General features: G+C 26.6%; 2 protein-coding genes and 1 long non-coding RNA gene across 7 annotated transcripts; 2 read left to right on the top strand and 1 right to left on the bottom strand.

Annotated features, from left to right (window-relative positions):
* Window positions 1-1,775: 1,775 nt before the first annotated feature.
* On the bottom strand, window positions 1,776-4,734 carry LOC148938332 (uncharacterized). 4 transcript variants are annotated; one of them, XR_016139510.1, is made up of 4 exons: window positions 4,569-4,734; window positions 3,136-3,234; window positions 2,847-3,006; window positions 1,776-2,384 (listed from the first exon to the last, which is right to left on the bottom strand). It is a non-coding gene; the product is annotated as an uncharacterized LOC148938332 (long non-coding RNA). The 4 variants fall into 4 exon arrangements; XR_016139508.1 differs by having other exon boundaries at window positions 1,776-2,406; window positions 4,569-4,728; XR_016139506.1 differs by lacking the exon at window positions 4,569-4,734 and adding an exon at window positions 3,949-4,562 and having other exon boundaries at window positions 1,776-2,406.
* Window positions 4,735-5,444: 710 nt separating this feature from the next.
* On the top strand, window positions 5,445-7,392 carry LOC105433293 (uncharacterized). Its single transcript, XM_089078126.1, has 3 exons — window positions 5,445-5,676; window positions 5,813-6,184; window positions 6,986-7,392. Exons 2-3 carry the CDS (start codon window positions 5,884-5,886, stop codon window positions 7,153-7,155), a joined length of 471 nt encoding a protein of 156 aa, XP_088934252.1. The 5' UTR covers window positions 5,445-5,676; window positions 5,813-5,883; the 3' UTR covers window positions 7,156-7,392.
* Window positions 7,393-7,490: 98 nt separating this feature from the next.
* Window positions 7,491-15,680, top strand: LOC105433343 (PR domain zinc finger protein 5). 2 transcript variants are annotated; one of them, XM_089078079.1, is made up of 7 exons: window positions 7,491-8,489; window positions 8,739-9,596; window positions 10,569-10,710; window positions 11,055-11,210; window positions 12,642-12,899; window positions 13,855-14,024; window positions 14,720-15,680. In XM_089078079.1, the coding sequence occupies exons 2-7, from the start codon at window positions 9,378-9,380 to the stop codon at window positions 14,930-14,932; spliced, it is 1,158 nt and encodes a 385-aa protein (XP_088934205.1). In that variant the 5' UTR covers window positions 7,491-8,489; window positions 8,739-9,377; the 3' UTR covers window positions 14,933-15,680. The 2 variants fall into 2 exon arrangements, with proteins under 2 accessions (XP_088934205.1, XP_088934211.1); XM_089078085.1 differs by lacking the exon at window positions 7,491-8,489 and having other exon boundaries at window positions 9,460-9,596; window positions 10,574-10,710.
* The last annotated feature ends 195 nt before the right edge of the window (window positions 15,681-15,875 follow it).

A 15,875-nucleotide genomic window follows, 5' to 3' on the forward strand; every position in this document is an offset into this window, starting at 1 on the left:
CGTTCAGTGATTCTTTATTATGATTGGTTTTTTACATTTAGATTCAACGAAGATCTAAAAGCAAGGACCAATCATATTGAAAAATCACCGAACGCTCACTGACCTGCTTTTTCTGCTGAACGCAGCCTTTGCTTTTTCAAACGTCACGGATGGAGCAAATATTAAAGCTTATTCTACAATACATCGCATGTCGATGTCGCAAGCTGCAAGCAAAAATTGACCAATCAAACGAATGTAGGAAGAATACTTGATTGTGATTGGTCCATTCTTACGACCACACACCGACACACGACGCATTGTAGAATAGGCTTAAGGATAGAAATAAATATTAAAAATATTTAAATTTAAATTTAAATTTTTTTAATTTAAAATTAAATTACAAATTTAAATTTAAAAATTTGAAAATTTAAATTTTCAAATTTTTATATTTAAATTTTTAAATTTTTAAATTTAAATTTTCAAATTTTTAAATTTAAATTTTTGAATTTTTATATTTAAATTTTTAAATTTTTAAATTTAAATTTTTAAATTTTTAAATTTAAATTTTTAAATTTTTAAATTTAAATTTTCAAATTTTTAAATTTAAATTTTCAAATTTTTAAATTTAAATTTTCAAATTTTTAAATTTAAATTTTCAAATTTTTAAATTTAAATTTTTGAATTTTTAAATTTAAATTTTCAAATTTTTAAATTTAAATTTTTAAATTTTTAAATTTAAATTTTCAAATTTTTAAATTTAAATTTTCAAATTTTTAAATTTAAATTTTCAAATTTTTAAATTTAAATTTTCAAATTTTTAAATTTAAATTTTCAAATTTTTAAATTAAAAATTTTAAATTTAAATTTTAATTTTAAATTTTAATTTTAGAATTTAATTTTAAATTATTTTAAATTTTAATATTTAAAATTTTAAATTTAAATTTTAAATTTTAATATCTCGCTTAATATCTCGGTTCGCGAGGCCGACATTTTTCTGCCAGATTCTTTTATTTTGAGCGAAACCGCGTCGATCAAACCTAATTTTATCAAAATTGGAGGTGACAAGGTATTCTAAATAATTACCAAGTATAATAAATTATTAAGCAAAAATAAAAGATACCAACACAAATAGATATATTAGTTATATAGTATATGGGAATTATTTGATACATTTGCATTATATTTATTTAATTAACAATTAACTAACTAACTAACATTAATTAAATAATTAATACAATATTGTATAACAATGAATATATTTTACAATTGTAATTATTTCTTTTTATATTATAGTTTTAATCTACAAAAGGAATTCTGCTAAAGAAATAATAAAAACAATAGATGTAACAATGATACATAGCACTTTGATTACAAAGAAGAAGAATTTTAGATAAAAATGAATCTCTCTGAATATAGAATATGTAGATGAAATATTTTAAAGGACTCATATAACATGTTTTATAAATTATCAATATGCATGTTGAACTATTGTACAGTTTTAATGTTCTTGTATATTTTAAACTTGATTATTGCGTATTCATGTAATAAATTCAGAAGATATAAATGTCTCCAAATGAGAACAAGCAATGCAATTTGCTTGGAAACAACTGCATACATTTTATTGTTTTCAGCTAACATTGCTTGTTTTCTATGATAATCAACAAATGAGTATTATATCGTCATGTTTTTTTCAGTGCATAATACATCGGAAATTGATTTATCCAATCACAAATTACCTCAATTAGGAATTGAATATAAAGGTTTCATTATGACAACTATTGATTGAATTTTACCACTTACGATTGAATTTAAATATATTTCTTTTGTTTTTACAGAATGCCGAATGGCAGGAACTGCTAATGATTACATAGGTACACTATCAACGACACGTTCAGGTCGAATGTGTGCAAAATGGTTGAATAACTATGATTTGGAACAAATTCAAAGATCAAATCTATCATTAAAAATACAAAGTCCTTCTAGAATTTTAAGATCAATTCGCACAAAATCTCGCTGGAAGCATTACTTGACAAAACACAATATTTCGTCAAAATCACTTACAATATCATCATCGAATTTATCATCACAAACAGGATTTACAGATGTTAAACCTATACATAGCATTAATCGAGAGTATTTAAATGACAGTCTTTATCCTGAACGTAGTGTACGAAAGGCCAATAATTACTGTAGAAATCCTTCACGCAATATTGCTGGCACATGGTGTTATACAATGGATCCATTGGTGTCACAAGATCTTTGTGATGTAAGGGACTGTGAGAAGCCAGGTAAGAGTTAGTTAATTTTTCCGAATTTCCTACACATGGTTTCGGGCAGAATCGAGCAGGAGCTAAGGACATAGAAGGACCTGGCAAATCATGTCCACGGTCTTGGATAGTTCCCTACTACATAAATGTATCAATAATTCTGTTAAAAACAACACAAAAAATTATAATTATTTTCTATTAATGTCATAGAGGAATGTACATTTTTCGTAAAAGGACATGGCATTGGACGTCGTTTATATGTTTTGCCGGAATATCGTACAGAAGGTTTACATTTTTCTTTAAAAGCATGGGAACCTGATCAGTTAGATTCTATAACATTTGTTTTCACTGCTGATGATGGATTAAACTCTCGTTATATTCTTAAAATTGGAGCTTTAGATAACGAGAAAGTACTTCTCTACTATCAATCGGAAGAAAAGGGTAATTTGAAATCGTATTGTAATATAATGAAAAATTTCCGAATAATAATAAATTAATCTCTTTCTCAACAATTTATTATAGACATAATTTTAGTAAAGAAGAAAACATTGCCACATTTATTATATCTTGGAAAATGGAGCAGCTTTGTTATTCGCATACCTCGGGGACATGTTTTCGTTTATTACGAAGGAGCATCAAATCCGTTATTTGAATGGAAACATCCTGAACCAACTAAAGCATTTTTGCCAACTTATTATTATTACAACAGTGAAAGAGGACATGCAATTGGAGTTGCTTTTGATTGTGCTTCAAGTATATCCTAAAAGTATATTCAAAATGAGTATTTTAAAATCGCTTTTAACATCTGTATCTTATTATTTTTCATTGTATAATTATATAGGATGCCATATAGAGTACACACAGACCAATCGTTATACCAGAATATTACCATTATCAATATGGTCCAAGGAAGCCGTAATCAGACCTAATAAGTTAACACTGATGATACGTGCCAAAGGTGTCGTTCTAGTACCATTACTTTTAATGCCTGCAACACCAGGGTAAATAAAATTATTCACAATCAATTATTTTACAATCGACTTTTATTTCCCTATCGTATTTTGCAGCTTTTATATGCTTACACTTGGCGAACAAGGTCAATGGATATATTTTTTAAAAAATACATATCCTAAAGTAACAGTTTATTATAGACAGAAAGTATCCAAATATATATTTACTACAAATTCCTGGACAAATATTACCATAAAGTAATTTAATTGTTAACATTTTTGTATTCTATTAAATACATAAATGAATATAAATTAATAATTTATGGTTTTTTATAATTTTCTTGAAAAGATGGTCTGAAAGTATAATCCAAATATTTTGTAATGAGACAAGTGTATTTTATTATGTGCATCGTCAACCACTCATCTTTTACTTTTTCTCACTCGCCGTGGATTCAGGAGGATGGGCTATATGGAGCGCAAACTGCATACCATCAGGTATAGTTAAAAAAAGTAAAAGATTGACTAGCAAAGTAAAATATTATTTATATATGTTTATGTATATAATATTTGTTGATTTAATAATATTTATAGTTTGATAACATTATTTTATTACTAATATTTACTTTACTCTCTTCTTTTTTCAGTTTTTCATATTTTTTATATTTATTTATTATAAAACATGAAATAATTATCATGTTTGTACTGTTAATTTTATATCTTAGTTCATGTATTATGTACAGATATAGACGGACCTCCCTTAGATGGTGGATGGTCAGAATGGGGACCATGGATGTGTAGTGCCAGTTGCAACGGTGGCATAGGAACCAGAAAACGATATTGTAATTCACCGGAACCTAATGTAAGGGGCGAGCCTTGTATAGGACCCAGTAGTATGACAGGCCGATGTAATATGATTCTTTGTGGTGATATAACGGATGGTATACTGATGCGAACAATTATTTACCACTCATTAATAATTTAATATTCATTTTGTGTTATTTTTTCCTATAAGTTTAAGTTTTTTACTGATCAGTACAAATTACACTGTTGGTGCACGTAATCTTCGATATCAAATCTTTTGTATATTTTTAGTGCTATTAATATATTAAATGTTATTAATAAACACAAATAGTATTAGTTTTCAATTGATTAATACAATTTTTTTATTTTTGATTTTATTAAAAAAATTTTTTTATTTTATATGGGGTTATACGTTGATGCCAGACTTTTATGTCAAATTTTTTTTATAAAAATGATGATAAATTTATCCTTCAATGTGAATATTTTTTTATAGAGTTTTCGCAGCTAAAGTAAATGATTTGCATTGAGAATAATTAAGAATAATATGAAACGCATGTGAATTTGACGTTACTTTTTTATCTTCTTGTGAAGATTATTTTGTACTGATATGTACGCTCTCGTAGAGCACACTTGGGTCGCCTAAGTGCCGGTCCACAATAAGTATTTAATCTTTAAACCGTAAGAAATTGACCAATCATAGTCGAGTATTCTTTTCATATTCGATTATAATTGGTCAATTTCTTACATCTTAAAGCTTAAATCACCTATTGTGGACCGATACTAACAAAACCCACAGCTGTAAACTAACTGGTTGACAGATGGCGCCAAAATTCTACGTGACATTAGGTACATTGGTACCAACTTACAGCAAAAAATTTGTTTTTATACCTTTTACGCGACTTTTGAAATGTCCATACAATTCTCGGTATTTTTGACAGAATGTATATATATATATATATATATATATATATATATATATATATATATATATCATTGATTTTGTATATATATACATATTTTATATATATTTAATTATATAATAACGTTGTTATAAAATCTCCAATTAATATTTATTAATCATTTGTCAATGCTGTTTAAAATATATATAATTGATGCATACAATCTTCATGACATGTCTACATAGATGTTTAATGGAGATTACATGGCTCTAATGAAGATTACGAACTTTTATAATGATTATCTAATGAATATTTATTATATATTTATGTTTTATATGGAGAAACAGAAATCATATATATATATATATATATATATATATATATATATATATATATAGTGAAGTTTTTTTATTTTAAAGTCTTTATACATGTCTATTTCATATAAAAATATAATACATGTTTTATTGTTTATTTATATATTTCTTATATTATTTACTTGCTTTTTTCTATATATGATATGTGTGTTAAAATGTGTGTTAATATAATAATGTCTTTATATTTCAATTGTAGATATTATAACACTAATAAGAAAAGTAATAGCATATAATCATACTGCTCTTACTGTTGAGGAATATGGATCAGTATCACTTATTCCAGATTTTAATATTGTGAATTCTATCAGAAATGAATCACCTGATTCTGAAATACAATGGTCCCATAATGGAATTTTTGTATTGCAAAACAAACAAGATAGATTTGAAATCAAAGATTATGAAATCAGTATGTAATGTAATATTAGTATAATGATTATTTAATATTAATATAATGATATAAGTAATAATATTAGTATAATGTATATTAGTATGATTATTTATCTGAAAATATGCAAAATATATAAATTTATTCATTTTTGCAGTAATATCTAAAGCAATCTTAAATGATTCAGGTGTATATACACTTACTTTACATCGAATAGATGGAACATATATGATAATTAAAGTGATCACTTTGGCAGTGATTCCTATTAAAGAAAACATTATAATTCGCGAGACTTTACCTATGCATGTAACATGTCACTGTGCTGTCCTTGGTTATATATATTCTGATTTGAAAATTTATTGGATGATTAACGATAGAATATGGAAGAATTATGGAGTTACATTGCCTACAGCTATTAATACCGATTACATTCCTCTTATAAATAAATCTCATCATGGTATATGGAAATGTATTGTGGAACAAATTGAGCTAAATTTTAAGTGGACAACAAATGTAATCCACGTAAAAGGTAACAAAATAATACATATAACAAAAAAAAATTTTGTCTCTATTTATAACAATTCGGTCAAGTAGCACCAAGTATTATTTTTATAAAATTTTTTTTATTTAAATAAAATTTTATCATTTACTTTATATTGTTATTCTTTAATTCTTTGTGATGAAAACTTAATTGGCAATATATAAATCCATTTTGTGATGTAATAATATTTTAAAGCTCATTATTTTCATAATTATCAATAATTATCACTGTTAGAAAAGGAAGGGTTTTGAATGGATAGAAAGATATACATATCATTTAGTTTTAATTCATTAAAAAAAATTATGTTATGAAATTGTCATACTTAATTTAATTCTAGTTGATCAAATTAAAAAATAAAATTTAAATGACAATATCTTTGTAATCTTTAAACTTTCAAGATTCCTTATTGAAATCCTTTGCTTTCGTGTCTTCTAAAAGTTAATTTAAATATTCAAAGGAAAAATAATATTTATAATTCCAACAAATTTTTTTGATTTTTATACATTATTTTGGAGACTATGTGGCAATATGTGAAAGAAAAGATTTATGTAAACCATTATGTAACACATTAATTCTAGAAAGAATAATTGATTTGATTAATAAAATTTTTATTAATTCAATTTCAGAATATAAAAGAATATGTTCTTTTGCTAGAGAAATGATATAACATATTCTTTGCAGAAATAAGAACATTTTTCTGAAAATAAATGATATTTCTTTAAATTATTATTATTATAGAATCCATTGTACTTTAACATGAGATATTATTTGTATTTTCATTTGGACAAGTTCTTGGGCCTCCAAATTGGCGTACTCATTTAATGGAAGATAAGCTAACACAACCAATTTTTGGATGGATGCCAAGCGAGAAATTTGTTGCTTATACAATTTTGGTTATAATTATAATTCTGTTTCTGATATGCTGCATAATAATAGGTTTGATACTTTATTTCAGGTAATGCTTAATTATGCAATAATTTAGTTATTGTTAGATATTAGTAGAATATAAATTAGAATTCTAAGTACTTCTTTATTTCGTTTCCATATTTGGTCAAATAGTTGCTTTTACAATTTTAATATTTTATTATTAAGGAAATCAATAAAATTTTTCCTTATCCTATTTAATAAGTGGCAGATGTTGTAAAACTGAAAAGTACCTGTAACAGAGATGAAAATAACACGTATGTTTTTACTTATACTGTTTTGTGTACGTGTATGCATGTGTGTGTGTGTGTGTGTGTGTGTGTGTGTGTGTGTGTGTGTGTGTGTGTGTGTGTGTGTGTGTGTGTAATATCCTAAAATTCCTCCATACAGACTATACTATATAATGTGATTCTCTATGCTGAAAGAAGCAATTTTTCTTTTAGCAAAATTGAATCTAACAAATAATTACCGGACTTCTAAACGTCTTTTAATTAGCATTATATACTATTAATATTATATAACATCGTTAATAAATTTAACAAACAATTCATTATTTTATCAATTGTTTCCAAAGTAGTAGATTGGAATAATAAAATTAAATCAATCCATGATAAAATATCAGAAAGGAATTTATTTATTGACAATGATACTGATAAATAAGTAAGATTTCATTTATTAAGTATGAAAATTAGATGTCTGACACGAAATGCAATTATTTTACAATTTGAAATTTCATACAATTTAAAATTTTAAAATATTTAATATTAAACGATAATTTTCCGGCAGTTCGAATTATTCATAGTTCAAAATATATGAACAAAATATAGATATATGTGAATCAAGTCGGATGAAGGAAGGATGAATGAAAGAAAAAAGAATCTTGTGAAAGAGAAAGAGAATACGAGGGTTCACTCTGTGCCTCCAGGGCGGAAAAGATTTGCTTTACAAGGAGAAGTGATTCGTGGAGAATGAGTAGTTGCCAGCAGATCGGTAGGACAGGCCTGAGGGAAATACAACGAAAACAGAGAAAAAGGATGATGGAGGCTATTTGCTGGAAACAGTAGAAAAGACAAGAACAGATGTCTTAAGAAGATGGAAAGAAAAGAAGAGAGAAAGAGAGAAAAATAGTGAGAAGGTATAACTATGAGAAGGATAGAGAGAGAAAGCAGAGAGCGACAGGTGCACTGGCGCCCACGTGGGTTCTTTGAAGCGGATGGTGGAAGAAAGAAGAAGAAGAGGAAGACAACGATGACGACAACGACGAAGAGGACGAAGAAGACGAAGAGGATTACCGACCGGCTTCCTTATGCCTGCTGAACAGACCGGCACTCGCTCTACACTCGAGTTGCCCTCATGCCAAGTATACATGGTGGGGTAGATATTGCACTGGCGTAGAGTCTATTTTTCTGAATAAATACGTCTACTTGCTGAATAAATTATATTTTCTTTCATGATTACGTACTGATGTCTATAAATGTATTTATTATTTATTAAACAAAGGATCATAGGTATTATGAAGATATTAATGACTTTTATATCGTATTTATCTTTTAATTTTATGATTACGCGAATATTATAAATTTCTCGTATTTCATTCATTCGAAGATATTGTTAACAGTGACTCAATCGCGTGACACCAAATTGATGAAGAGTGTGGAGAAATCCAGTCGAGACCAGTTGAATATCCCTAAGGCTATTTCTTGACTACGCCGATGAAAAAGACCGCGGCAAGATCTCGGTGTGGCGAGTGGGAAAAGGTAGTTTTAAGAGGGGGAAGGGCTAACCATTCGGTAGCAAATGCTGGTAACCCGTCGCAAGGTCAAGATCAGTCGGTTAATCCCGTCCAGTAGGCTGAGGGCCTTGTACCTTGCGCGACGAATAATTCTCTGTTCGTTCGCATTCTCGTTACATATATATGTGTTATTTCACTCTCAATACGCAAAATAAATTAATGTAAAATTAACAAATCATCATTGCGACACATAATACATTCTTGAAATTAAACTGATTATGTTTAAAGAATAGTATAATTCTGCGTTGAAACTTGTCAGAAATGAACTTTTTCTTTGACACGCGATATTTTATTTGAAAATCTTGTGTCTCACAGGAATGTAGTAAATGTATCGGAATTTTATTCTGTAAATATCTTTCAATAGCCATATTAATTATCAAATGTATTCAAAATAATTATTTGTAAGGTGGAAGTATTATTATAGTGTGATAAAATCCTAAAATACTTCTCACGCGAGTCTCTGTTATGGAAACTTGCGTCTTGATACCTAAAGAATTCTCCTTGGTTCTTACCAACGATCAGTCATCTTGTAAGAGACACTTCAAAAATGATTCGAGTACGTTGGATATAAGGATTTCGGTATGGTCGAATGTATTCATCCCATCGGGAACGCTTATTTATCCATTTCAAGGATCAATTAGATTCGACAAGATAGATCTTTATTCTCTCCTCGACGATAATGATGTAAGTACGAACGCTGTATATTTTTCACAAATATTTTATATTTTATGTAGTTTATGTAGTGTTAAAAAGTGTTTTTCATTTAATATTTTATAAAATAATTCAAGTATTTTACAGTATAATAAGAAATACTTACATTTTCAGTATATTTATATATATTCATATGTATATCTTTTTAAAAAAGGTAAAAGAGGCTCTAAATGTACGCGCAATATACATAAAAAACTGTTATTTAATACGATAAACACTCTTTACACAAAATAAAATTATTTTTATTGAAAAAATTTTAAAAAAACGTATATAAAACTTTACCTTTTTACAAAAAGAAATAAAAAACACATTAACACGCGTCGAATGTTGCAGAAAAAAAATCTTATGTAATCTTAAGAAATTTGATACCACACACAATAACTATATTAAATTTTATTAATTATAAATTGACGCAAATGCTTAATATCAAACCTTTTGTAAAAAAAATTTTATTAGTTTTTCTCTACATATCCTATAAATGAAGATATTAAAACACAAAGTCAAAGTTAAAGGGAAATTTATATTTGAGAAATAATAGTATAATAATATAATTCGTATTTTAATATACATCCATCTTTTATATCAGAGTTTAGTTTTTAAGCCTTATAATTTGCAATGGAATCTGCAAAATAATCCCAATTTTATTATATATAAAATTCGCGCGCGCGCGCGTGCGCATATTGCGTGCGCGCGCGTGCGTGCGTGTGTGTATGTGTATGCACATACATGTGTAAATATTATATATTACATATATAAATGTTTATATATATATATATATATATATATAAAACTATATCTCAGATATAAATAATATATATATATGTGTATCTCTCACACACACACACACACACACACACACACACACACACACACACACACACAAAATACATATCATGCATTATTAAAAAAAAAAAATTCAACGTAAACACCTGTACGTGTTTTTAGATTAGGCGTGAGTATGGCTGCTACGATGAAGTTTTTTTCTCGAACTACAACCTTAACAAGCGTCAGTGTAATTGGATAAGGTTTCTTCATATCGTTCAATCATATGATGAACAAGTTAATCTGATTGGTACAAAAGTAAAAGGTATGTTAAAAGTAACCTAAGAATACAATTAAAACAAAAATAACTTATATATTCTAAATAATATAACTCTCATATATTGCAAATAATAAATTAATAATTTAAAAAATAAATTTAATGAAAAAAGAATTATTAAACATCTAAGCTCTAGTCCATCGAGTTCTCTTTCTGTTCTTTAAAATTTATTACTGGGTTTGTTACATTGATTGTTTAAAAGTTACATGTAAGCATAATTTGAAATTTGTTATAGTGCAGTGGCAATATATTAATGTTATTATTTTCTTTCTATTTGTTATTTTATTTTATGTTTTTGATTTATTTGTTATTCTTTTGTTATTGTTTTTTAGGTGAACCTATATTTGAAGTAATAAAAGATGTTCAACCGGATACAGAATTGGTGGCTTGGTTCTTGCCAATATCGCAACAGGATTTCGTTATTATTTCGCACGATGTATGTTCCAGATCGGCAATCTATAGATGTATGATTGATTCTATATTAGACGGTGAGTGTAAACACTTTTATAGATATTAGTAATTGACAACATTATTGCAAAAATTTGTTTTCAATGTACGCGAATGACTTAAAAAGTTGTAATATTGCATGAATATTTGAAAATGATTCTTGTACTTCATATGTCATGCATATGTGTGCAGGTTTCTTCTCTCTCTGTTGTGCGCATATGTATACATGCTGTTGTGCGTGTACGTGCGTGCGTGCGTGCGCATATGCATGCATTTGTATGTGTAAAAATGAACGTAAAAGCAAACAAACTTGTATCTATGTAAACATCTTATATTTTTTGTCACATTTAATGAAGCTTATAATCTGAAAATTAAAAAGCTGTCACAGTTATCTCATCTTATTTGGAATCTTATCTTATTGGAAAAATATAGTTATAAAGAACTGTTAAATTATGTCGTATTATTAAAATTATACATTACCGTCTATACATTATTTATTTTTATCTGAGATTAATATGCATACAAATAAACATATATTTATACAAGTATATTTATACAAGTAAAATTTATTTGTGCAAAGATACATTAATATGCATACATATCAAGAAGTTTTATTAATAAATTATATAGTTTCATTTATTCATTAGCCTTTATTTCTTTTTAATTCATTAATGACCACTCTTTATTTTATTCAAAGCAATTAAATTAAATATCTGTATTATAAGTTTTATCATATTATTATTTTATCATATTATTAATATAATATTAATTCTTTCTCTCTCTCTCTCTCTCTCTTCTTTCACTAAATTCATTCCCAATTAAAAACATTTTACAAAACGTGTGTCAGTAAATTGTGGAAGTGCTTTTCTCTAATAAATTATAAATTATAAATGATTTATTGTTAGCATTTGTTATAATCTTAATTTACATTTTCTCATTTCAATATTCACAAAAAATATTATATTTCAATACTATAATCTGAAGCTGAGTAAGTTAATATTATCTTTTAATTAAGTTAATGGTTTATAAAATTATCTCATCTTATTTGGAATCTTATCTTATTGGAAAAATATAATTATAAAGAACTATTAAATTATGTCGTGTTAATATTATTAAAATTATACATTACCGTCTATACATTAAAATACTTACGTTAATACTTACGATAAAATACTTACGTTAATACTTACGATAAAATACTTACGTTAAAAGTTACATGAACAAAAACTCAGTTAAAAGTAATGTTGAAATTATATTAAATTAGAATATCGTAATTTTTTAAAATTAAAATATTCTAAATAACAAAACAATTACAATATGAATTATCAAATAAATTTAATATTTTATTTTACATTTTATTACTTTCTTTTTTTGTGTATTTATCCAATTTTTAAAGTTTTCAAATCAATTGAAAACAAAAGTAATATGATATTTTTACTTTATTTATTTAGAAATCTAAATTATTTATTTAGAATCTCCGCTAGATTTATCAATGACGCTACTTGCTCATCATTCCCTGCCACCAATATCACATTCTTATTACGAAGTGGATGAGTACGAGTCGACATCCGAAGAATCTTCATCAACGTTATCGTTGGTTGGTGATCATCTCGAGTGCAATATCTTGACTACGATTAAAAAAGGGGAAAGAGTTTTATTGCCTTGTGAAGTCTGTGGTAAATCCTTTGATCGCCCATCTCTTCTGAAACGACATATGAGAACGCATACAGGTATGAAATAACTTCTAGAACTTATAATTTCCTTGTCTATGCAGTTTATTTGTATTTACGATTTATTCATAGTCTTTTTTTATTTAAAATATATGCGAACCTAAAAAAAAATTAAAACTTTTGACATTTCTAAAAACCATTTTATTCGTTAAATATTAACACTTTACAAACAATTTTTATTGTTTTTAAACAATTTGAACAAATGTTTCAAACAATATTTAAACTATCAAAATAAATTGATGTATTGTTTGTATTTTAAACAAGTCTTGACTAATTAATTAAATTAAATACATTAAAGCAGAGTCATGAGAAACGATGTATTTTGACACGATGCAAGTGTCTGAAGTGCCTCGCGTCGTGCCTGACCGCGCGAATTCCACGTCCGTACGCTCGTTAACTTCAATACAACTTACAATTCAAATTCTACTCATCGGATCGCAAAGAGCTTTTCATCTTAGAATTTCACAGAGAATAACGTTGGTAACTGGCGGTACGCCAGTTCTGAGACATCCTGTATAAACACATTTAAAATCATAAAAACTGCAACATATCTCAGAACACACAAATTGATCGAGTTACTTTTTTTTTTTATAAGAAAAATGTATTCTTTTATAAACACGCATTTTGTTCCATACAATTGATCCGAGACCTTGAGTAGAAAAAAAATTGATCAATTGTATTGGCAATTTCGGTAAATTGATTAATGCGATTAGTCAATTTTTCTTGTGTTCGAGATTTTGAATCTTCTAATATAAATACAAAGCTATAATATGTATTTTCATAATTTGCGCGATTTGGTAATTTGCGAAATTATTTTTTTCTCAATAATCGAGATGAATTACATGTGTTTAGAAAAAACAATTATTGTGCTATATTGTCTGTATATCAATCAATAAAAAAAATTATATAATACAAAGAACTATCGCGGTAATTCTGAAATGATATTAAATTAAAGGGGAGAAACCACACGTCTGCATGGTGTGCAATAAAGGTTTCTCGACCTCGAGCTCGTTGAACACACATAAACGTATACATAGTGGTGAGAAACCCCATCAGTGTCTTGTTTGTGGAAAGAAGTTCACAGCCTCGTCAAATCTGTATTACCATCGAATGACCCATATCAAGGTGAATATTTTATACATATTTGTTACATATTCATTTATAATATATTAAACAATGATATAATCAAATGTTTGTAAGTTCATTGAAAACAAATTGTTTTTCTTAAAGTTTCCTTATAATTCTTTCCATTATTCTGGTAGCATATTTAAAATTAAAATATTGTTTTGATTTTTATTCTATAGATATGTGATTAAATAAAAAATATAAATGATAAACAAATGGTAAACAAAAAGAGGAAAACTTTTCGTTTTGTAAAATGTTTTTAATTGGGAATGAATTTAGTGAGAGAGAGAGAGAGAGAGAGAGAGAGAGAGAAAGAGAATTAATATTATATTAATATGATAAAATTTATAATACAAATATTTAATTTAATTGCTTTGAATAAATAAAGAGTGGTATCATTAATTAAAAAGAAACTAAAGACTAATGAATAAATGAATAAATGAAACTATATAAATTGTAAACACACACACACACACACACACACACACATACACACACACACACACACACACACACACACACACACCATTTAACACTGAACACTTCTGTGTTCATTGTTTTTGTACATAAAATCTCGTTCCGAAAATATTTTGTATTAAATAATGGAATAATTCTTAAATAATGGATTCGATTAGATTTTCATTGTCTATGCAAATTATTTATGCCGCTGCAAAATATTTGTTATGTTTTTGCAGGAAAAACCACATAAATGTCCTCAATGTTCAAAATCATTTCCGACACCGGGTGACTTGAAAAGTCATATGTATGTTCATAATGGATTGTGGCCATTCAGATGTCACATTTGCAGTCGTGGTTTCAGCAAGCCAACAAACTTGAAGAACCATATGTTACTTCATCTGGGTAGATGTTCTAATAAGAAGTATATCAAATCTATTTCCGACTTTTAAATGAATATTTTGTAACAATTAAATGAATTACTTTGTAACAATTGTATAAAAAGACTTAAAAATTATTAGTATACGTATATATAGATATAATGTGCCATTATTGATTAATACAATTTGACAAGAGGACACTATTATATAGACGCAATTATATTGTATTGCAATTTATTCAGGTCATACTCAGATCTGAAAGCATACTTGTTCAATGATGTAAATTTTTTGCAAAATTTTTAATTATCCAATTCATTATGTTGTACATTATTACAATTATTCAATTCTATAATCAATATTAATTTCTTTAATGTAGCTTAATATATTCACAAGAATATGGATTTTTAAATATTGTAATTAAAATTTGTATGCACACACTCTGTATGTGTGATTAATGATGATGGATAATCAAAATAATTTTGTATTCTTTTTGCTTTTATTTTCTTTTTATCTATTTAATCTATTTCATCTATTTAAATTAAATAATATAAAAGAGGAATAATAATATGATCTTTTATCATAAAAGTTGATTTTATTCAATTCAAAATTATTTATTTTATGGCAAAATATTGTGTAAAATCAAATAATCAAGAAATTTATATTTTATATATATATATATATATATGTATATATATATATATATATATATATATATATATATATATATAAATTGCTATATATAAACGTCAAAATATTTTACACACATATACACATGCGCGCGCGCACGCACGCGCCACACACACACACACACACACACACACAAACAAACGAAAAATATAAGTTGCCATTTTTATAAATAATGTTATTAATGATATTAGATGGTTTGTAAGAAATATGTTCATATATATATATTGTATGCATACACACGTATACACGTATATATATATATATATATATATATATATATATGTGTGTGTGTATATGATAAGATTGTCATTGTAGTGCTAAATCCTCG

The sequence above is a fragment of the Pogonomyrmex barbatus genome, unplaced genomic scaffold, assembly GCF_055798465.1.
Source record: "Pogonomyrmex barbatus isolate J1 unplaced genomic scaffold, ASM5579846v1 scaffold1, whole genome shotgun sequence".
Lineage (NCBI taxonomy): Eukaryota > Metazoa > Arthropoda > Insecta > Hymenoptera > Formicidae > Pogonomyrmex > Pogonomyrmex barbatus.

Coding starts and splice junctions, on each gene's coding strand:
- LOC105433293 (XM_089078126.1), top strand. CDS start 5,884: ATGATAATTAAAGTGATCACTTTGGCAGTGATTCCTATTAAAGAAAAC. Junction 6,185..6,985: donor AAATGTAATCCACGTAAAAG/GTAACAAAATAA, acceptor CATTTGGACAAG/TTCTTGGGCCTCCAAATTGG.
- LOC105433343 (XM_089078079.1), top strand. CDS start 9,378: ATGGAAACTTGCGTCTTGATACCTAAAGAATTCTCCTTGGTTCTTACC. Junction 11,211..12,641: donor GATTGATTCTATATTAGACG/GTGAGTGTAAAC, acceptor TTATTTATTTAG/AATCTCCGCTAGATTTATCA. Junction 14,025..14,719: donor ATCGAATGACCCATATCAAG/GTGAATATTTTA, acceptor ATGTTTTTGCAG/GAAAAACCACATAAATGTCC.